This window comes from Neopsephotus bourkii, unplaced genomic scaffold (genome assembly GCF_033783945.1).
Source record: "Neopsephotus bourkii isolate Nb327-2 ecotype Australia unplaced genomic scaffold, CSIRO-AGI_Nbou_v1 NB_923, whole genome shotgun sequence".
In the NCBI taxonomy this organism is placed as follows: Eukaryota; Metazoa; Chordata; class Aves; order Psittaciformes; family Psittacidae; genus Neopsephotus; species Neopsephotus bourkii.
The window spans coordinates 1,996,298-2,019,560 of record NW_026901417.1 but is presented as its reverse complement, the minus strand read 5'-3'; the positions used below and the strand labels follow the sequence as shown (position 1 = coordinate 2,019,560).

General features: G+C 39.3%; 2 protein-coding genes across 11 annotated transcripts in view; one reads left to right on the top strand and one right to left on the bottom strand.

The window, feature by feature from the left end:
- The window catches only part of HDAC11 (histone deacetylase 11), a 656,323-nt gene that overhangs the window by 130,481 nt on the left and 502,579 nt on the right, over positions 1 to 23,263 (top strand). The window lies entirely within an intron of this gene.
- IQSEC1 (IQ motif and Sec7 domain ArfGEF 1) overlaps positions 1,115 to 23,263 on the bottom strand; it is a 335,931-nt gene continuing 313,782 nt past the window's right edge. For 7 of the 10 annotated variants that reach the window (XM_061357814.1, XM_061357816.1, XM_061357817.1 and 4 more), the window contains 7 exons: positions 21,664 to 21,693; positions 18,765 to 18,890; positions 17,003 to 17,102; positions 14,843 to 15,004; positions 14,031 to 14,207; positions 7,118 to 7,167; positions 1,115 to 5,778 (listed from right to left, as the gene is read on the bottom strand). In XM_061357814.1, the coding sequence (XP_061213798.1) occupies positions 5,191 to 5,778; positions 7,118 to 7,167; positions 14,031 to 14,207; positions 14,843 to 15,004; positions 17,003 to 17,102; positions 18,765 to 18,890; positions 21,664 to 21,693 (1,233 nt within the window). In that variant the 3' untranslated portion in view covers positions 1,115 to 5,190. The remainder of the gene's footprint in view (positions 5,779 to 7,117; positions 7,168 to 14,030; positions 14,208 to 14,842; positions 15,005 to 17,002; positions 17,103 to 18,764; positions 18,891 to 21,663; positions 21,694 to 23,263) is intronic. The other 3 variants (XM_061357822.1, XM_061357815.1, XM_061357823.1) reach the window with 3 other exon arrangements.

Sequence of the window (23,263 nt, the reverse complement as noted above, 5' to 3'; positions counted from 1 at the left end):
AGCTTCTAAGCCAGGAATAGAAGTAACCAGTAAAGAACATCACTGCAAATCCTGTTATTTTCACTAACAATGCTCCTGGGAGGCATTGGTCATCGAGTGGGCTGCAAAGCTCAGAGGGATGTCATACTGGAAGTGATAAATGGGTACTTACCTACCAAAAAATCTTTGATGGAGATGCGCATCCTGAAATGACAGCTATTTGGAAATAGGTCATGGCTGACTTCTCACAAAATAATTCCAGAACCTCCTAAAATTCATAGAACAAACAGGCACACACTGTGTTTAGTTTAAATTCATAGCTAAGCATTAGTTTCAACAGTCTTTGCAGACACACTATAATCCCCCTGAAATTTGGGAAATGCACAAAAAGAATGCAATCGAGTATGCCACAGGTTATTATCCAAAGTGATTGCAGCAGCCTAACATCAAACATTGTGAAGGCCGCGTGTGGCAAATACGCCTGCATAGCGCTCCTTCTGTGGTATAAATTAAGACACACAACTAAATGCAGGTACCAATGGATGTGCAGAAGCAGTGAATACTCACAGCTCAATCCAAAGAGTATGGGTCACACTTGGGCAAAGGACTGTGCCCATGGGAAGGACAAGCTGAGAACACCCGAGTCCAGTGCAGGCAGTTCAGTCACCTGAACAGGAGCTCCTGGGGCAGTGGACAGCCAGAGGATGAATGGGATCAGTGGAGCATGATGGACAGCTCATGGTAAAGAAGATTCAAAATGTGGTTACTGGTTTGCAACACTTGAATGCTTTGCTAAGTAGGGCACCAACAAGTCCCTTTAGTGGTACCTCTCGCTGTCTGCAGATCTAAGTGATGTATTTATTACTCTTTATTGTACTTTGGAACTAAATATATCTACAGCACCACCAAACCAACCAAAGCTTGTTGAGAGGGGATCACAGTCTCCACAGTACTGACCACTATTCCCACCAACTTATCTTTACTTTAGGATGCAGACTGAAAGCGTGACCCCTCTGCAGGGAGCAGCAGCAATCCCATTGACTCAGTGGGGCCAGGACACACAATTGGAAGGAATTTCCTTCATTTCGGGTCTTGAAGAGTTGAAGTTCTTGGATTATACAAAATGAGAAACAAAGAGTTTTAAATGATTTATTTGATTTCTCCACATGACCACAGTTATAGTTTTACATCAATAGGGTCTGTTACTACTTACAAACAGAATGCATATTAAAATGAAAGCACTCCTTTCTTCCCCAGAGTTACAAAAGGGGTCTCAAGCCTCCCCAGAACAGAAGCTTCTTGTAAGCATAATGGTTTTTGAAGTCTCTAAGAGTCTGCATTCAAGACCTAATTCTAACAGTTTAATACAACTCAAAGCTGATTTAAGTTCCTAGCAGGAAATAGGCAACCTCAAAGTGACTGCAGACGTAGAGTAATGCTAATTTACACACTATGTACAATTTAGAGAATTCTCTATTCCCCCCACTGGTCCCGTTTTCACCGCCCCCTTTTCTCTCTCCCAAATTTGATCTTGTTATTGGTTCCACTTTTCTTTTAAATATATACACAATAATCCATTTTGCAGGCAAGAAGTGCGATGGTATTTTACAACGGAACAGCAAAATGCATGCTTAACTGCAGAAAACACACAGCTTCATATGGAACAGCAAGTCAACATCTAGAGATTCATTGTTTAAATATCTGCTGACTGTCTTTCAGCTCATTTTATCAAGAAACAAGAGGCTTCTGCTGCATGCAGTACATGATGGGAAAATCATTCTACACCGCATGTTAGACTTGGCTTTTTTTAGCAATACAAGACGCACATTATATTAGGATGAACTTTGCTTTTTGTTTTGTTTTTTTTTTTTTACATTGTTTTACATTTCATTCTTAACTTAAAAAAATAAAAACCCCAAATATATATTTGATTGTTGTCCCAGAAAAGATTTTTGTTGCCACACCTTCATTCATGTTTTCCTTTCATTTGTTCAAATCAGCATGACTACTTTGCCGCATCACTGATGGGAAAAAGAACCCGTGGTCACTGTGCAGTTCTGTACCAGTTTTTGCTTGGCAATGGCATCTTAGGAAATCCCCTCTCAGTTCTACTCCTGCCTGCAGGCCAAAACCAATTCATTTTCTTAACCCTATTTCAGTACTAACATTTCCCTGTTCTAGGCATGGTCCCCACTGCTCTAAGCAATTGTTAATGAAGGATGGAGCCAGAGAGGTTATACTACAGCCGTAAGAAGCAGCAAAGTTCTGAAGACTTGTGCTGTCACCCAGACACATTTGTTTGTTTAAAGTACACACAAACAGAGTCTAAAAAAACAAAAGAAAAAATCTGGTGCACTGTTTCTCCTCATTGACTTGAAATACTGGAGTTTACACTGTGCTCTTCTGTGACCAGTTTTGTTCTACAAACTAGCCCCAAATGATCTGTGATTTCACACATGTGACTTAATGCACAATCTCTTTCCCCACGTTGACACGAGATCACATGTAAGTAGTATCTGCATGCGCATTTTTGACATCTCCTGAATGTTTAATCGATTGCACATGGAAAATCAGTGGTCAAGCAATGTGGCTTCCTGTGAAAATTTAAATTACTTATATGTAGCTCTAATTTAAATGAATTAAAGGGGTTTTTAAACATAAAGCAAATGCAGACCTGGGAGACTGAACACCATCACTGTTAATTACCACACCAGAGTTGGATTTTCCTCTCCACTGCTACCGCATGTTTTGCACCTATTCCATACACAGGCCTTTTACTTACAACTCTGCATCTGAACCAAGGACAGACTCCGTCACTCAGTGAAGAGGAGCATTCTTACCTCTGTTGTAATTAAAAGATGCAGTTTCTGAAAGATGTTTGTACCTGAATGGTTCTTTATCTTTTCTGGAACAACCTATAAATTACAGTTAGACTCTACTATTGGTACAGATGTATGAAGAAAAGTCTACATATTGAAATATGTTATCACTTTACTTCAACTAATATCAACAGTAACAGATATATTTTGCAAATATACAATATGTAGAGTGTAGCCTCACACTAATAACATTAGATGACATGCAGACAGTTCTACTTTCCCTTATAAGAACAGTATATATTTTTTAAACTGCAAAGAACAGAGCCTCAGGGACCCAGGGGAGCCCTCTTAAGGTGAGCCGCAGAATTCGGAACAGAATGAGTGATACTTAAAAATCATAATGCAATTACTCTTGTATTTTCATGAAGGTAAGTCAGAGGAGAAGGAGCAGAAAGGGGAAAACGTATTGCACATGTGTGGAACAAACGTGGACAGCTTGAAACAAAAGGCTAAACTCTAGATTGCTGTATTTGCCCTCTGTGGAGGTTAACAAAGTGCTCAGTTTGCAGTTTGCTGGTATTGTGACATTGATGGCATGAAAGGGAAAAAAAATTACTCATCCTCTCCGCCCTCCCCCCCGATATTAGAGATGCCATGAGCAAGCCAATATGGAAAGTCACTCTCTTGTTTTCATGTCTTCATCATTTCTGACCATTTTATTACCATTAAATAGAAACTCGACTGGTTGTTATTATAATTACTTTTACCCATCTCATACTGGAACTTTTTGCTCATCCTCTTCAAGGTTTGCTTTTAGGCTGGTACAGTTTTGCAGTTGTGATTCCTTTGTCTCTACTGTTTAGGTGTAAAGTCCTTGCAGTGGCTCAAAATGCTGAAACTACAAAGTAGGCGCCATGTATAACTTTGTACAGGATTTCGGGATAAAAACTGTACATCAATTTGCAAATGGTTTGATTACAACACATAAGCAACAACAGCACAGCCTATTTTTATGTGATGTCTTGCCACTAACTGGACTATGAACGTGAGGGTTTGAGCATAATCTCAGCCTGCTGAGTGCTGGGTACTTTCAAACTTACAAATGTGATGAGTAAAAATGGTGAAGCCACTTTGTTGCTAGCACATGGCTACATGGAATTACATATTTTTTATATATATATATAAAAACCCTATACTAAAGTCTAAAACGAACCTTCAAGTTTTAGAGCACTTCCCCCTGGAAATGCTCGGACTAGAATTCAGCTTCTTTGGGGGTAAAAATGAGAAATTATGGTGAAGAGGAAACAAAGTAGCTGAGGAAGATGGAAGTTTGCCATTGTCATGTTTGAGATGAATGTTTTTGCAGTGTGTACATGCACCTGTCGTCACTCTTCATGTGTGTTCCTGAAATCATACGTGTACAAAAGAAATGTGGATCATGTAAATTCACAGTTATCACAGCCTTTAAAGTGTCTAAGAACTTGTGTGACCAATGCTTCAAGATGACCAGTGGGCAAGGGTCACCCTACATTGCTACGGTAGAATTACTGCATCGTAACGAGTTTGCTTACCTGAAATAGCAGAGCAGTTATAATACTGATTACGTATGATATTATCGTGTTAATAAAATAAGGATTTATACAAAGCAGTATTGGACTACAACATTTAAATGCTATGTTACTTGGCACATTTAGTAATGATTGCTTAGAAACCTTAGCAAGTCCTGAGGACTTGAAGTGAAAATACTGACGTGTCTGAGATTTCTTTCTAACATTTACTGTTTTTGGTCTACTCTTTCATATGCTATTCGTCTATTATACTGTCCTATCAAGTAAGTGGAATTCCTTGTAAGGTCTATATTGCTAGTTTTGTGGACTGAAAAAAATTCTTTCCAAGCACAAATGTTAACTATACAGTATATATATATATTTATATGTATATATTTATATTATATAAAGTTTACTTACGTACTTTCATCAACCATATCAGGTCTACTTATTTATTTTGCCCATTGACAATAAAAGAGCAAGAATGCAACACTTGGTTCTGTATCACTTTGTCCCTTTTTCCATAGACTAAGTTTTTATTATGCAGGTAAAATTGCCAAGGGATTTGGTGGGAAAGGTCGCTTTACTCATATGCAGCAAACAGCACGTTTTCAAGGCAGTTTGGAAGTAAGAACTAACCAGATGGTGAAGTTCTATTGAGTAGATAAGTAAAACCAGTACTGACTGCGCTAACTTGAATTATTTTATTTAGTAACAGCAAGCCTGTAAGCTCACACAACTCAATTAAATCATCTAGGTAAAAACTGACAATATTACTTGGTGCTTCCTGTAAGTGCCTTTGTAACTTGGTTTAAAACTACAGTTATTAGGAGGGTCAATATGTTCTAGACTATTGTGCTGATGCCACTGTGTTTGGGCTTAGTGCTGGCTGAAGTGGAGGGGGGCGGTGGTGGCCCATGGTGATGCTGAGGATGAGAAGAGTGTGCTGGGTGCGGCGGTGGGTGAGGGGAGTGGGAATGCTGAGAGTGAGGGTGCTGCATGTAGGGTGTGTGTGGGGAGTGTGCCGCGTGTTGGGAGTGGGGCACGTGTTGGTGGTACTGGTGTGGGTGCTGGAGATGCTGGGGAGGGTGGTAGTGGTGGTGGTGGTGGTAGGGCGGTGGGTTCTGCTGCATGTGGCAGTACTGCGAATGGTGAGAGTGCACTTGGGCCTGCGTCTGCCCCTCGCCTGGCCCCGCGTGATGCATGGCAGAAGGATGCTGTGAGTGTTGCTGATGTGGGATTACTGGAGGGTGCGGAGGTTGCTGTGATGAGCCGGATGGTGGATGGCCTTGGGAAGGTGGCTTTCCCCTTTTACTACCAAATAAGGAACCTAGGAGTGAGGAGGAGTTAGGCATAGTCTGGTGAGGGCGAGATGGACACTCTCGGGTTGATGTAGCTCTTCGGCGCATGTGAGGACTGCTAATGATGGACCCCTAAAAAGAAATTAATAGAAATAAAAATTAAAAAAATCTTAAAATGTTTAAAAGAAAAAGTTCACACTGACCCACAAACTCCTCCTTCAGTGCTCGCAGGGGTGGACTATGTTAAGGGTTGTAGGAAAAATGTCATTTCCACCTTCTCCGAGTTGCCAAGGAGGCACTCGTGCCCTTCTTGGGGGATTTTAAGCATTAAATGTTCTTCTCTCAGTATTTTAATAACAAAAGCTATGACTTTAAGTAAGAAAAATGTCACGGAAGAGTAACATGACAGAAGACCTTGGAGTGTGTTTTTAAAGGAAAAATGCATTTTAAAATACTGTAAAAAATACCATACTTGCCTTTTTACAACAAAAAATAAAGCTACATTAAATTCAACCTAAATAGCTAAAACACAGAGCAGCAAACACTACTGTTACAATTCTGATTTCAAAACACTATTTTTAACTTTATGCTTTTATAGTAGTTTTCCACTACTATATGCCACAGTGCTGCTTCTCAAGCCTACCTCTGAGTTATGTGTGAAATGGAATCAGATCATTTTTGCCACTTAGGTTTCTATGGGACTGGGTTCTTCTGACCCAATGTTTTCTATGATTTAGTCTGGAATGGTGTATTTAGTTGCTGGACATTTTGGCTTTGTATTGTTTAAAAAGAGCTATGGGACACAACAGTACTTAGGCAAAGTGTGCTAGATTGAAACTGCAATCTACCTAAAGCAAACACAAAAAATAAAGTCAAAAGAAAAAAGGAGAAAAATAAAGAAAAAAATCTGCAAGCTGAATTCAGAGACATGAACAGTATATATAAATGGTTTGAAGATGAATGAAATCTCATGAAATCCACATTGAATTCACCTATCTTAATCGTTTTTTTCCTCCCATGCCCTATCTGTGCAATTCCATGGTGTCATGACTGCATACATTGAGCAATTTAACTCGAAAATAAGCAATGGGAATGGTTGAGCATGAAAGTTGATAGTTGTAGCTAAATATCAAACAGCAAGAACAGTGTACTTGGTAACAAAAAGCAAGTGGGCTTTTAAGCTGGGACCAGACTGAAATGGTGGCAAAAGGACACATCATACTCATTTAACCATGCTTGCAGGAACAAAGGGAACAAGGTTAGCTCAAACCAAAAATGGCATTGGTCTAAAACAAGCTGTCAGTGCTTTTTAAGCTGGAAGAATACGGAGTGAGTAGCCTAGGCATGCATTTTATTTGTGGCAGGCAGGTTATATGTTAGAAGAAAAAAGAGCAAAAAAATATGTATATAAAAGAAAGGTTTGAAATGCACATCATCACATCCAGCTAGACATCAGGAACTTCCTACTTACTTCCATATTGCTGTCTAGCGATCCTGCACTGCTGCGTCTCCCACGCTTGCCTGCCCAGGACATGCAACACCAGAGATTAGAGATGAGACAAGACCCGGGTGAAAAACAGCTGCTTGCCCTGCATTGCTACAGCAGTCTAAGTGCAACTAGGGGCTGCGGGGTTAACATGGCACTGGACTGGTACAGCAGCTACAGAGGCAGAAACTGCCATTTTAAGGCCATTAGTTACATTAAGTTTCTGTACCTGGCTGGTTTTTCAGAGGCATTGTTGTTGTGAATCGACTACCGTTAGCGGGGTGTGATTTTTTAAGTAGCTGTACAACTCTTCCAATAAATGTGTTTTAGAGCATCTATATTTAGTAGTATGGTTATGATGTTGGCCAACAATGATTTTAAATAGTTTGATTTCCTAGTATTTAGTTGTCTATGAAGTTTCTTTCTTTAAAGACTGGTAGCATTGATGTATACTGGGGGGCTGGTATTAATTTAAATACAGACTCTAATATTGGCATATTCTGGTCTTCGGTGGGGGGGGACACCAGTGAGGGGCATTGGTTTTATCATTCCAGTTTCAGTTCTGAACCTCAGTGGATTTCATATAATCTTCTTTCATGAGGCTTAAAAAAACTAAACTTAATTTTTGATCAGTCTGGAATCTGTCTCGACATTATGGCTAGATTTTGTTTGTTTAGCTGTGCAGTGCTTGAGCTTCAAGTCTGATGGATTTGTTCTCCCACGGTCCCAAACTGCCCAAGACATTTGCCTAAAACTTCGACTGAAACACCACTGTTTGCCTAAAGAGCCAGAACACCTCAGAGGCTACACGTAGGACACAAGATCCTGGATGTTCTCTCTCATTTACACTACCCATAAGTCTTACAAGATCAGTATGATCTAAAGTGCCACCTCAGGATCCATAAGCACAGCTTTGGCCTGGCTGGTCCAGGGATGCTGCCCCACAACACAAGTTTTTCTTAGGAGCTACAGTTCTCTTTATGGTACTGTAACATTTCCCCCTCTCTTACTAAACCCAAGCATTACTCCCCAGTACAAACTTCTCTACACTGACATTCAGTTGAGGGGAATGTTGTGGTCAAGTTGTTTTGGTTGACCTGTTAAGACTTGCTGGAATTTTGAACAGGCTCTTGGTCAAAAGCACTTCATCTGTTGCTGCAGTTTTAGCCTCATCAAAGCCACAACTGTACTATTTTATGAACTCCCCAAGAAAAGCTGGGTTTGATAATCCCTTCTTTTTACTTCTAGTCAGGCTATGACTTTTTTTTTTTCTCCACTCACGGGGTTAATACCAATGAATACTCAAATCCCTCCTGCTTGCTGATACAGAAACACTGGGAAAGATAGCCATCTCTTGACCTAGCAGGCAATATTGCAAATAAGACTGACAGCTGCCACAGGTCATTAAATGTGGCCAAAAATGAAGGAAACCAGGAAAATCTAATGCCTTTTGTGTAAAGCAGGAGGCGAGTCTCTAATAAAATAACCATGACAGTATATATGCAGTATATAGGGACAGAAAGAGACGGATGGATTTTTGCTTAGAGTAGCTTCAGGGCAAAGTAGAACTAGCAAAGTACTACTTTGCTAACTTTGCTAAACAGACTAAAAAACCTAACTTTGCTAGAACAGAAAAATCTTACTTAATATGCCTGTAATTTCCTTCAGATTGGCACTATCTCTACTCAGAGCACTTTGGTTATGTTCTTAAAACCAAATTGAACCCAATTCTGTATTGACCCAAAGCTTGATAGGAAAGCTATTAAGTAAATCCTCTAGAACATTCCCCCTGCCAATGTGTGCTTATGCAAGGCTCTTCTCTGGTGTCCGAGGTGCAGCATCCCCTCTCAGAAATGCTTCCCTAGAGCTGCAGCCTTCCAATGCCTTTCAAGGGAACAGTGTCACTCCACTAGCACTGGATGGAAGTGTATCTCTGTACTCACATAGTAACTAACAGCTGTGATCTAAAGCAAGGTGATATTTATCAAGAGACCAGTTTTGCCTAATATACTACTGATCTACTGGAAACTTTTAATTTATTCTTATAAAATTAAGTTCCAGTTAATCTAGTCTTTTCTGATTCATTCCAAGAAATCATTGATGTTAGATATGGACACTCTTGTTAAGAAATACCTTTAACTTACATATGTATAATATGTCCCATATTTTCAATCATTCTCTGATTCTACGTATGAACATGCATTGCATGGGACTAAGAATATTTCAAATTTAAAGTAGAAATATGAAGTGATTAAAATATTTTTACAAACTGAAACATGCCAAAAGAAAAATCAGTTTCATGAATAAAAATCCATTCTACCTTGCAGAAACTGATCTCACAGATGTGCAGGTCACTACAGTAAATGTCAGCATGTCTCACTGCTACCCTGTATTTCTTGAAACTGTTCATTGCCAGTGAGATATCTAAACAATGTATGATCATCTGCCCATGTATATCTTGGAAAAAAAGGTTGGAAAAAGTCCTAAATTAAGGTTTTGGTGAAGCAAACTGACATAGCAGCTCTTCTACAACAGTGGGTTGTTATAGTAATCTCCAAAGGCTGTGAAAATGATTCTCTCAGCAGCAGCAGAATCTGTAACCATCTAACTGCCCATCAGCTCATGGGTACTACCCAAGCTGACCTGATTAAAATTACCTACAAAACAGGCTCTGGTCACTAGAGAGACTACTTTCAGGGTGAAAAGACTCTTTGTAACCTTCACATTTTCATCTTGATTTCTGGGAGAAATAGGTATATTCTTAAGATCATACACTGATGATGAAAACAGTTTCTTAGTATCTTTAAAGAGATTATTCTCCAAATACTGATTAAGCCTCAGGAGATGAGAAAACAGCATACCCACACCTTGCCTTCCTGAACTCCTTCACTGCAAAAGCAAACCGTGTCTCTTCCCTCAGACAGAAAAGTTGCTGATATGAAGGTGTTCCTAACCAGAGGGGGGCATCTAGCCTTGTAAAATGATTTCACAAAATCGGATATCACAAAAGATATCACATTGGAGATCACAGAAGACTTGATTCATACAAATCCCTTTTGTTTTAAAACCCCAGTAAATTCTATCATGCCCACTACTGTTGCTATTCCATTGAAGAACAGGAAATACAACAGTGACAAGGGAAGAAATGGGAAGAATCCCTCCCTACTTGGAAAGTTCTTCTAATAAGGGAAAAAAAGACTGCTGGTACCCTTCATCCAATGTAGTGCAGCAAAATTCCGGGGAAGAGGAAGGAGAAAATAACCCAGTAACCCTACTTGCATCTGATGAGGGACTGTCCCATACCACCCATTTAGCAGATTAAGAAGGGATTCTGTAATTGCATGAAGCCAGAATCTATAAGGGGATTACAATACTATTCCACAGTATTTTCCATTACATTTTGTGATATAGAAAATTTTAGAGAATACATGATGAAATTGTTTTTAAAGCAGTCACCAGTGTCTGTGATTGTTTTGAGATAGCTCAGGAGATTATGAGACAAGCATTACTTATATTAACAGTGACCACTGACTACTGTGCAGATTCCAGTGTCACACGGGCATGCCAGTTGTGTATTACTGAGGCAAACCATAAATAGACAATTTTTAAACCAGTGCAGTGTGCAAGTATTATTTCCACCTCACAGGTTAGGGATGGGGAGAATAAAGCTTGATTTCCTTAGGTTCTCACCACTGTCCACTCAATGTGAAAGCAGGGAGTCCTCCAGCAACCCAGAGTCACTGGAGTTCAGACTGACTAGTCAAGAAACCTGTGAGAAACTCAACCCATGTAATCCTCCATGCTCTGCTTAAGTGACCAGATAATTCTTCCCATGTGCTAATAGCCATACCTTTCCCATCTTTCTGTAAACCTACTTATATGATTGTATATGGAGTGAGTGGTGAAATGCCCAGAATTGGATTGGAATGTCTAAAACTCAGCTTTAACCACATTAAAATTTGTCTGTCTTCTAGTATTTTAATGTAAATTAAGAATTGAGAAGTTTGGGACAAATAAATTCAGCTCTTGCTTGACTGAGGCTCAAGCACATGTAATAAAAATGATATATTCTGCTTTTGAGAAAAGGAGAACATTAAATACTTTTGACACAGTCACATCTTGGACCTGCTGATCTTAAAGGTTTTTTCCAGCCTAACTGATTCTGCAGTTGGTTGCCACATTCTCTTTTTATTCCATGGAAAGAACTGGTAATCCACAATGAACAATAGTATCTTTTAAATCCAGAGACCTTCACACATGTCCTTTTTGCAATTATGATTTAAGCTATCACGGCAAATGCATGAAGGAACAGCCATCAGAAAGTGATTCCTGACATTATTACCTGACAGAAGCCTTGCCTTTCCATACGGTTTACAGTTTAGGAGTCGGAATAATTCCAGCTATCAACTTCCATTAGGTCTAAGAAGCTTATGAATCATCACTCTTTTCCAAGAGCCAAATATAAAGTGGCTTTCCACAGACAGGATTTATTGCTGTGATATCTGGTAGAGGGTAATGAACTGTTTTGCTACAGAGTTTTGTCATATAGCCGTGTAAGCAAAATGCTGCCCCATCAGATTTCCCCTTCCTTGGATAAAGGTTTAAAAGTGTTCAATTAGTTTCTGCAATGTTCACTGGACAATTCTCTGCCTTTCTGCACAAACATGCAACCAGGCAATCTGCTCATGTTGATGATTTATTTCTGCTTAAATGTAGAAAGGAACTCTTTACAAATCCACATTCATCACGCCTTTTCCTACAGAAAGACACACGTCCACACACTCTTGTTCCTCTATTTCTACTTCTTGTTCCTCTACATCCACTACTCCTATTCCTCCTTCTTGCTGACCGTATGTTTCATCCACAAAAGAAGAATTAGGGCAACTTAACTCAATAGTCTTTTATAGAAGCAGTTTAATATGGTATAATGACTGGGCTGCAGTATCTTGCTAACTGAAGGGATGTATTTGTTTTTCTGTGGATAATCTGTCCCTTATTAAAAATAACCCAATAATGAGCCTCACATGCAAGCTGCTCACTGAGAAAAGGCAGGAAAAGCATGTGTAATCTCATGACAGTTACTACACCAAATAACAAAGCACGTAACAGGTGTGTAATTTCTCAGGTCAGTTGCACTGCACAAGACCAAACAGAAACTCTCCATAATTCTCAACTTTTAAAGTTAAAATTAAGTTTAGTTGGGTTTAGCAAACTCTTTGATAAACCCTCCAGTCTGTGATTTCTACTTTTTAGTATGGAAAAAGTTATTTTCAGTAATAAGCATGGCAATTGTAGGCATGCCCTGTTGAAACGTGAAATGCTTTCATGATTACAAATACTTGTTTATTGCATAAAACCCAAAACATGAATTTAAACACATGGCAATGTTTGAAAGACAGGGTTGAGAAATTCCTATGGAATGAATAAAATTAATCAGAAATCACTTTTGTGGGTACAGGCACCCATTGAACTCACATATCCAACAATATGGTAGTTCTCCTTCTAATGAAATTAAAACAACAGAAAAGGTGATGTAAGTATCCTCAAGAGATGTAACAGTGGTGAAGACTAGTGGCTTGATCTAAAATCCACTGAAGCCAATCAAGCACCAATATTCAACTTCAGCCTGATTCTGGATCAAGTCCTAGGTCTTTTTAATGAAGCAAATGGACATATGAGTATGAAAGCCTAAACAGAGAATAAAATAATTGAAAGAGCTCACTCTCTACATATCTGTGTGCACATACATATACCCACAGAACACAGGCTGTAAGTTCAGTTTACAACTTTATTTATTTGCAGCATAGATAAAATCTCTTCTTTAGTTAAGAAAATGAATAAGTAGTGTCTAGTACCAAAGATGTACACTGTATTGAAATTATGACTGTACTGTAAATCATCACTGCAATTAAAAGAACTAATCAGAGTGTATAACACAGAATATGAACTAGCAAAATTTATATAGTTGTTACTATCCCCAGAAGTACTTTCTGAATAATGGGCACAGTGCTCAGATATGGCTTCCTGTAAATGACAGGAGTCACATTTAATAGTGATAGACAAGGTTACTGCCCATGGCAGCCTGTATTACATGGGTATGCCAGTTGTGTGTTACCAAGGCAGACCATAAAAGCAAAGCATACCAAGCTTCCCCTGGCTTTCCTTTGGCTAAAAAAAATCACACCACCACTGCTTTCCAGTCGTTAGCTGCATTACCAGTTAATTAATCTCAAGACACATCAGTGGCTTCATGGGCTGTCAGTGTTCTTGGCCACTAGGGCTTCTTTTATTGTACTGGCAATAGTATTTCACAACAACCTCTTTGCAAGAATTGGGAACTGTATCTTGAGTTACAAACAATAAAAGAGCATCAGGGACATGCTGTATCTGAATTGCATAGCTCTAGACAGAATTTAGTAGGGCTTCACTCAATTTCATTCATCAAGGTGGTAACACAGGTACACTTGAGCACAAAATACACAGAAAGCGGTCATTACACAGAGACCAGTTTCTTATTTTCTTTCTAAGCCTACTGTATGAAGGGGGAGAAGCAAAGGGGAAGAAAAAAAGAAACGAAAACTAAGTGGGTTACTCCTAGCACAAGTCAATCATTACTTTTATAGAACACTTACAATTTTTCCTCTGTCTTCACTGTCCTTTAAAAGTATACATAGCAATCTACAACGGTTTAAATGCTTTCAAATAGTGGTTGCTTAATAGAACAAGGGTAAAGAAACAAACAGAAATTAAACACCAACCGTGAAAGAGGAGCTATTTAAAACGTTTGAAGTTTCAGTATGACTAGTTCTGGAAGCCCACTGTGCACTGGGCTTTCTATGTATCTCTCAGGCATCTTTGCATGCACTAGCCGAAGCAGGGAGATGGAGGCAGTGCTTACCTGCTTCAGACAAGTCTCTCAGGGAGCTGCTCAGTGCACTCCTCTTCAGCCCCTCCCCAGTGGCATAGCTGTCATCCAGGCAAGCTCTGTTCAGTGTCCCATTGCCAGAGTCTTTTTTCAGGCTGGAGCACTGAGACATGCTTGGTCGCACCACACCCTTCTGTTTTTCTAGTTCAGCTGAAACAAAGAGAATCATTTTGCAATTCATTTTTATTGAGTATAATGAAGGACAGGGTAACATCATGATCTTTAAGGTCCCTTCCAACCGTCATGATTCTATAGTTCTATGTGATCACGTACAACCATGAATAATAAATAAGAGTTCATTTTGGCACTGTTAGATGCCAGAGAGGAGCTTCACCCCTGTACTAACAGCTTTATGTTACAACACACAGAAGAAAGGCTATTCCTCTTGAGAAGAAACAGAAGGTAAAATTCCATGTTTAGTCACAAACTCAGAAAAACTTACTTGAAGGGCCATCACTGAGCATTTCAGGATGTAAATTATCCCTAGAATTCTTCCTGCAAGAGATCCTACAAATTACAAATCCATCCCTCCTCTGGCCACTGCTGTTTGTGGTTTGTACAGGCTACATTTCCACTGCAGCTACATTGCAGTAAATAGTAGTCCAGAAACCCAGCTGGAGCTTCAGATATCATTGGGATTTTTTTCTCTTTCTAGAGTCAAAGCCATGGAAAAAACCCACATTATGTTCAACTTTTAAAGGATTCTCATGGGTTATTTGTGTATTCAAGATTTTCTTATTTCAATTACCTCGAGAATGCTCTATCATATGTACCTTTGTACTTACACTCTATTCTGTGCTTTTCCATTTCTTGAACCTCTGCAATTGACTCCCTCAAATCATCTGTAAACTTCTTCCTGTCCTGAGGATTTGGTGCATTGAAATTTATGAGTACTTTGATATCTGCTCCCGGAACAGCTGATGTGAGCCGAATACCATTGGGATAATCTAGAAGAAAAAGTCAGGAAAACCTGAGCTCTTATTATTCCAAGTACTTTTAATTAAAAAACCACACCAAAACTTTTTACTAATATTACCATCCAGAGGACAAAGTCAGAGAAAGAAAAGTCTAAAGGCACAGAATTAGAATGAAATTCCCTAAGATACACCAGAACTGCTTAAGTGTCAAGATGCTGATTAAATACTGAAAGACAGTCTTTACGCAGCTGTTACTCCTCAGATACAATGTATGATATAAAAGGAAAATCCCAAGCGGGGAAAAAAAACGCCATATAGGGGATATTACGGACATCCCCACAATAAAAGGCAGATTTTTCAGCAAACTCTCTTTGCCTTTTTTCTAGCTGCACATCTGAGAATACAAATTGTAAGAGCTGGTTACACTTGAGGGGTGGGGTGAAGTCTTCTATCATTAGAAGTCAAGCCTTCTATCATCAACACCGATCATGTTGCACAACCTCATCAGTAGTCAAACCAGTATTTTTGTTGCTTCTGCTTCACTGACATGAAATTTTATCCACTGGAAATCAGGCATTTCTGACAGCTGCTACACACAGATCGACTGAATAGCATGATGGCTCTGGCCAAAACACCCCAAAGCTTGCTGGGGACAGGGGAAACCAAGCATATGAATTTTACAAACCAAAAGGAGAATAATTCTCTTTCCCAACTGGAAAATACTTCACTCCAACTAACAGGCACTGATATTGGAAATGTAATCAGCTCAGCGACTCACTGTAGTGAAACCACCTTACAAGCCCAACTACTCCTACTGAAGTATCTCAGGGACAATGCTTCCACTTCACTGGAAGGAAGCCAGCCCTTTATTCCTAGTTTCTCTACAGCTATTTTTAAGTTGCTTGAATGGAATGTTTCTGTTTAGTATGCTTATGAAATAGTTATTTATTTAACTTGACATCAGAGGAATTCTATATTCTCCTATTTTCATCAAAATCCCGGATAGAAGTATTTGGCCTTCCTCTCAAAAAATGAGTTTTATATCATATAATGCGTGCTTAAGAGAGAAAATGAATGTATTTGCATATAAATACCCTGCGAGCTACATCACTGCTGCAAGCTCTACAAAATCTTCCCTTTTGAAATCTCCAGATGCTTTGACTCAGTAACAGTGACTTCTTTTGAGAGAGATGAGCATTGGAGCACATTCTCAAGGACAAGTGAAAACTAAGAGCCTTCCACAACAGAAAATCACAGAAACTGCTGAATGTCACACTGAACTGCATCCAGCTGATCGGGAAGGTCAAGGCCTGGTTCCCAAACCATGAAGTCAGGTCAAGGAGACCATCTCCCCATGTGCCAAACTGACCACTGTGCTCTGCTGTGTAGTTAGTGATGCTGCCTCTGGGCTTAAAATCAGGGCATTAGCACACTATTTGCTTTTAGTTGGGATTTTGTCTGGTAAGAGTATGCTTGATAAGCATTAAAGATAAGAAGAGTCTATTGATGCAGATTACAACTGACATAAACAAGAGGTATCGCAAAATAGAAACTCTAATCCAGACTCTGTTTTGCATTTATATTTGAAGCAGTATGCATTACCTAGGCAGGAAGTTGGGACATAAATCAGGAAAACAAATTAAACAGTGCTTTGAGTTACACATATCATTATGAGAGCCATTACTTGTTATCATAGATACAGTTCCAGCTAACTGTACCACTGACTCAGCAGGAGATAGATTTGTTTCTTTTCAAACCTTTTACAAGTATTCACAACCAACACATTTAGCAACATTTGGCTTCTGACTACAACCCCAAAGACCTAACAGCAGTCTTGCTGTTTCTTATGCTGACACCATCTAAAAACTTTACAGTTCTAAACTTTAGGGCTAAGTTAAATTGAGAGCAATTTTATTCCTAAATTCAGAATCAAGTCCTGCCCATCCCTTTCACTCACGAATTTCTTTACTGCCTTCTATATTTTTGTCTGAATAAAATGGTTATCTAAAAAAGAGAGGAAGGACTTACACTGATTCTCAAACAGAAGAACTTGCATTCCATAGAGGGAAAATGACTGTCGAAAACTGTATGTAACAGAGTTCTTCTTCTTCTGAAAAATCTTGGTCACCTGAAAGTCATCAAATAAACCAAGTGAAATATCCCTTTGACCATATGTGTTTGTGGAAAATTATTGTTGAGAGTTAGCATATGAGGAAAAATTTTATACCACAGAAAGCTATAATCTGCCAGAAAATAACAACTGGTCATTTTTTCCTCATTTTTAATGCATCTGATCTATTTAGTCTATGACTTCTGAAGGAACAAAGCTCACTTTGAGGCACTGCTATCTCTTCACCAGAAGGTTTAATATTTCATCCAGATACAAAGTCTTTGTGTTCTCTATTCTCCAGAATTCTACTTGAAATTCCTGACCAAAACCCCACATCCATACTGTGCACTGGACATGCCAGCAGAAACTGAGTATGTTTAAATGATCCTTTTAAAAGCTCAGCTGCTGCCACACTTTTCCTCATGCTTTTTTCTTCGTCTGACTCTGGGCAGGACATGCCTATGGACCTCTTCAGACAAGTTTAATTCTTAGTCATTATTCTCATGTGCCTTCTAAACTTGCTCCACTTCCGTGCTCCTCCAAAGACTCTCTTACACTACCTCATCCATGACCCCTGTTTTCCTGATGATTATACAGCACCTATCTCAATCACAGCTGAGCTTGTGGCAACCTGCACTTTTTGCTACAATAGGAGTAACATGCTACTACTGACCATCAGTTCTGGGGTTCTCCTAAAGTGTGAATGCAATCAGTCTTTAAATGCAAGAAGTTTATTTTTACTAGTTCTTTCTAATTTTAACTTTTGGTGATGGCACCTGGTCAACTGACAGCTTTGTTCAATATTAGTCCCAAAACAGTTTGATAAAACTACTGACATCAAAGTAATAAAAAATGACAGAAAACTTGTAACCTGAAGACAGCAATGTTCCATCATTTTACACCTAAGCACATTTACAACTAGAAGGTTACACTCACAATTGAAAGGATATTTTTTACAGTCGTTTACTTCCTGGTTTTAAGGTCTGAAGAGATGTAAAAATTACACACAATAAAGTTGTGCATCTGAGTCATGCCTTTTTCATTAAAAAAAATCACATTTTTAGTTTAGTTCTAAGGTTCTCAGGTAACAGCCAAATACACTCCAAATACAGTGCAACAAATTTTCTTATTTTGAAGAGTAAATCAACCAAATAATTCCAAGCTGTCACCAGTTTTGTAGGTCTGTTTTGCAAAAGACCCATCAAGTTAAATACACACTGAAAAGTAAAGTCAACTGTAAGACCTATTTCAACATATCCTATTCCCATTTCAAAGAAGAAACATGTCTGATTCATAGAACATCTGTGAATATGAAGTAAAATGTGATTTTGTTTTTCCACAAGTAACTTGAATTCATTATTCCCAGGGAAAAGAATGTCTCTGTTTACCCAGTGAGGAAATGGGTAACCTGGATGTAATTTTTTCTTTATGGTAAAAGCTACTGCATCAAAGTACTTTCTTACAATAGAGTGTAGTAATCAATAAATGGCTTCAGTTGAAGAGCAAATTCTGTATAATGAAGAAGATTTAAACCTCAATCATCCCAAGCCTGTTGGAGTACAGAGTAACAGGTAATAGATATTTCTCTTTAGGCATGCTCATGCCCTGAATGCTGGTGGTTCCCTGGAGCCAGGCACTCTGAACACCTCACTAGCAGCCTGTCCACCCCAAGATACATACCACAAGAAGATCATTAAATAAAAATATTTCTCGCTGGTGCAGTCCAAGCTTCTGAGGTTTATTTGGGTCTGGAACTTCAAACAGCCTACAGTAGCAAACCAGCCTCCGGTGGGGTAGCGAGAGGACCTGTGATAATATAAATAGCCATGGTTAACAGAGCAAGAGGTAGCCAAGAAGGAGCATCTTTCATACCCACAGCCTTCTTCTGAATACCTCAAATATTTCTACCTATAAGGCCACAGGACTTTTTCATCAATATACCAACAACAGAGAAATAAAGATTTATATGCCACAAAGTTACATGATACTTAAAACTTCCTTAAAGTTCTTGTATAAAACATTCTCTAACAGCTCACATTCTTGTATATGGATGCCAGAGAAAGTTTTACTGGGGACAGAGTCTTTGTGGAATGATAAAGCCCTGAAAGACCGTAGGGTTAAGCAAGTGGAAGCTAAAATCAAAGGATGGTGCTTTCCTGAGCATTTTATCGTACCTTTATTAGGAGAAAAGTTGCAAAGCAACTTTAGCTTCTGTGAGATGAATACGCTGATGTTGTATGTTACTCTTTATTAGTCACTGAATTAAGCCAGTATGTTCACTCCCCAGTACCAAGGACATGGTGACACCGGGAAGAAGTAAATGCACTTTCAGTCTGGCTTATTTGCTCAGGCTAGCAAGAAAACCAAGAATAATTTTCTATTTTCTGATTTGAGCTGTCTGCTGAAGCTGTCTCCAGAGCTACTGTTTTCCTCCTCAACAGAATGCATTTATTCCAAATGCAAATGCTGATATCTTGTTAACAATATTAAAAGAAATCCTTTTGACTTTATAAAAATTTGAAGTAGAGAATACTCTTTGGTAACTAGACACAGATTTCATTTATACATTATGTTTCTTTGTAAATCCTTCATTCTGCATGGGAATTACAAGGTGTACTAGGTCAAGAAAAACAGTCAAAGACTGCTGATGCTGCTTCTTCCTCTACATGAGCAGGGAAAAGCGAAAAACCCCAAACCAAAACTGAAGGTGTAGAAGAGTTTAGGGTTCATGATCTGCCCTCATTTCTGGTTGGTCAGCAAGTCATTCGGTGAGACTCCATTTATTCCCCTCAATCCAATGATAACCATGCTAATAACAGATAAAATACTAATTACATTTAATTTACCAATGGCATGAATTTAATAATCCTCCCCAGATTTGCAAGGGGAACGTATTTAAGAAAGAAATGTGCCATGTTCTAAAGGAGCCAATGTGAAGAATGCAGGAGAAAGCAATGGTTTCTGTTTCCAGGTTATTCTGGTAACTGAACCTTCAGTGCAAAGCACCAGAAATGAATGTCTCATGTTCTCATTCTCTCCTACCTCAGCTTAGCTTCAGACAGCACACAGCAGATGGAGATTTGCCTACAGCAAGGTAAAAACCCCCAAGGAGAGTCACTGAGCCTATAAACTTGCAGACAACTACAGTGAGCTCTGGTATTGAAATTTAACTGCAGATAGTGCATTCACTCACAGCAATAGATGAGCTGGTAAGATTCCCTTCCAGCCTATTTTATAAAGGTCACGTCTTCCTGTTTGTTTTTACAGTCCAGCGGTACTGCTAGACATGCATCCATGGAAGAGTGATAGGCAGTTTTCTGAGGAATGTGAATCTAGGTTTGCATGATTTTAATTGTTTACACAGACAAAGCAAGAAATAAAAGACTGAAAAACCAAATGCAAGTTTAAAGTTCCTTCTTCACAGTGTTCAGTTCTGGGCCCCCCACTACAAGAAAGACACTGAGGAGCTGGTGCAGGGCCTGGAGCACAAGTGTGATGAGGAACGACTAAGGGAACGGGGTGGGGGGGCTCAGTTTGGAGAAGAGAAGGCTCAGTGGGGACCTTATCACTCTCTACAACTGCCTGACAGGAGGATGGAGCCAGGAGGGGCCTGGGCTCTGCTCCCAAGGAACAAGGGATGGGACAAGAGGAAACGGCCTCAAGCTGCACCAGGGAAGGTTTAGATGGAGCTGAGGAACAATTCCTTCCCCAGAGGGTGCTCAGGCATTGGAACAGGCTGCCCAGGGCAGAGCTGGAGTCACTGTCCCTGGAAGTGTTCACACACCGAGCAGAGGAGGCCCTCAGTGACATGGGTTGGTGGTGGCCTTGGCAGTGCTGGGGGAACGGTAAGACCTGATGATCTTTTCCAACCTGGCTGATGCTATGATTCTCTGGATTGTCCCATTTGAAGATACTAATGCACAGTGCAGTTAAACAATAAAATCATTAGGATCAAATCTGGATAAGGCAATCACATTTCACTCCTCTGCTAGGAGTTGGTTTCTGTGTTTGTTCAAAAGTGCTTGCAATAAAGTTACCATGAAATGGTACAAGTGGAACACTGCAATAGACGAACAGGTTTAGGATTGTTATTGAATATGCCTACAGTTTAAATCTGGAATCGATATTTTCCATGTCCATGACCTTTCAGAAGAGAACTGTTGAACTAACTGGCAATATCTTTCTAGAGTATCATTCAATACTGAAACGGGCCAGAGAGAATTAACACACCAGGGCCCAGGTGGAAAGTGAAGGTGCAACTATAGGTTTACTGATTTGTTGACTCTTTCTTGGCTGTCTTATTTCTACAGTGATAATGGCATTTGAAATGCAGCAAAAGTGTGCTAAGGAAAGGTCTGGAAATCTCCTGGCAATACAACCATCAGTCTCTGGGAAATAGATTTTGAAGAAAGTCTTTATACTTCGGAGTGTTAGCGCTACAGCAATAGGAGAATATTTTGTGAAAGAAGCCCCATTTTTTAGAAGTTATTATGTAACAGAATGCGTTATTGCAAGTTTAAGAAAATGCTGCCAGTTAAAGTTAGTATAAATTTGGAAGGAGTATGAGAGAAATACCTACACAGCCAAGTCCATGATGCAGAGATCCAATCTACAGTAGAAAGACATATACAAGTTCGTTAAACTTCAGAGAAACACAGTACTGTATCATAGCAAGTAAAAGTCACGGTCTGACTATGACTAAATGCCTATAAAGTAAAAACAAATATTTCTATCAATAAAGGCTGTTGTCTGCTTCCTAAAGTTTCTTTCACACAGTTAAAAGTCTTTCAACAGAAGAATCCTTGAACCTAGAACTCCACAGAGCCATTGTTTTCTTAATCCCATTTGGTTTACAAGGGTGAGATTAGTTTTAGGATTTTAGGCACCACATGCCTGAACAAGAAAAGAACCATGAAGGAACAACCCCATCTCCCACAGAAGCCTATATATAAACCTAAAACCCCCAACAATTCTGGAAAATCAGTCTCATATGAAAGCCCAAGTGACTGTCAAATACTGACTTTAGAATATTTATTTCCCTTCTCCTCAAAATACATGTAAAAGCTTTTATTAAGGGAATTTTGCTTTCTTTCTCCTCTGCTTCTCTAAAAGATCTCCACAATATTTCCTTACTGGGAAACAGAAGTACATGACATGTTTAATTTTTGTTGGCGGTCCCTCATTCCCTCCCCACGTTCAGGCTTGTCTGAGGGGATATTACAAACCTTGAGATCCATGCTCTTTGTCTTAATAAAAATCCCTCAAGCCATCAGTCTCTGCTGCAATAAAGCTCCCAGAGCTGATAAAAAAACCTGATGTAGGACTTCAAACCCATGCAAGTCCAGTATGTTTTTGGCTTTATTCTGGGCTGCCTTTGGGGCTACTAACATGAACACTGTCAGAAGATGACTCTCTAGGACTGGAATTCAGGAAGGCTGAATATCCACTGTCCCTTGCCATATTAGATACCACCGTTAGCATGTAAAATATTGGTCTTGATAGCTCTGTGTCCACTCAACTCCTAAAGCAAAAGGGAAAGTGTTGTGGCCTTCCTTTTCTCTTCCTTTTCCATCAGATCCTTTGAAGATTCATTAATTTAGCAAAGTATTTGAGGATTTTCCCCACAACAAACCAAGACGTATCTTTGGATGCCCAAACCCAGCATTAGAATCCTGGGATTTGATATCCAGGAAAGTTCCAAGACAAAAGGACACAATCTTGCCTTACAAGCACCAGTTCACCGAGCTAGGTGCTACGCTGAATAAGATGCTGAAATGGAGTTTTCCATTACTCTTGTAACTTACAGAGCCACAACTGATAGCACAAAAATTGAAATAGGAGTCACTACAACATCACTTTAACAAAACAATTCTCTTGAAAGAAACATGAGGGCTGCCTAAAAGGCAGACATTTCAGTGTAATTCCAGAATTGTAAAGCTTCCCATAAGGACTTTAAGACCTCATCACTCACGAATACCAGACTGCAACAGCAAAATCCATCTGCACTGTCCAAAATCAACCCCCACCTTATAGCAAATAATTATTTTGGCAGTTTCTGCCTTTTGCCATTTATCAGCCAATTTATGCTTCTAAGCCATTTATACTTCTGAGCAACTTCTAATAACTCTGTATTGTCTATACAGTACACTGCCCTACATCTCCTTAGGAACTGACAGGCA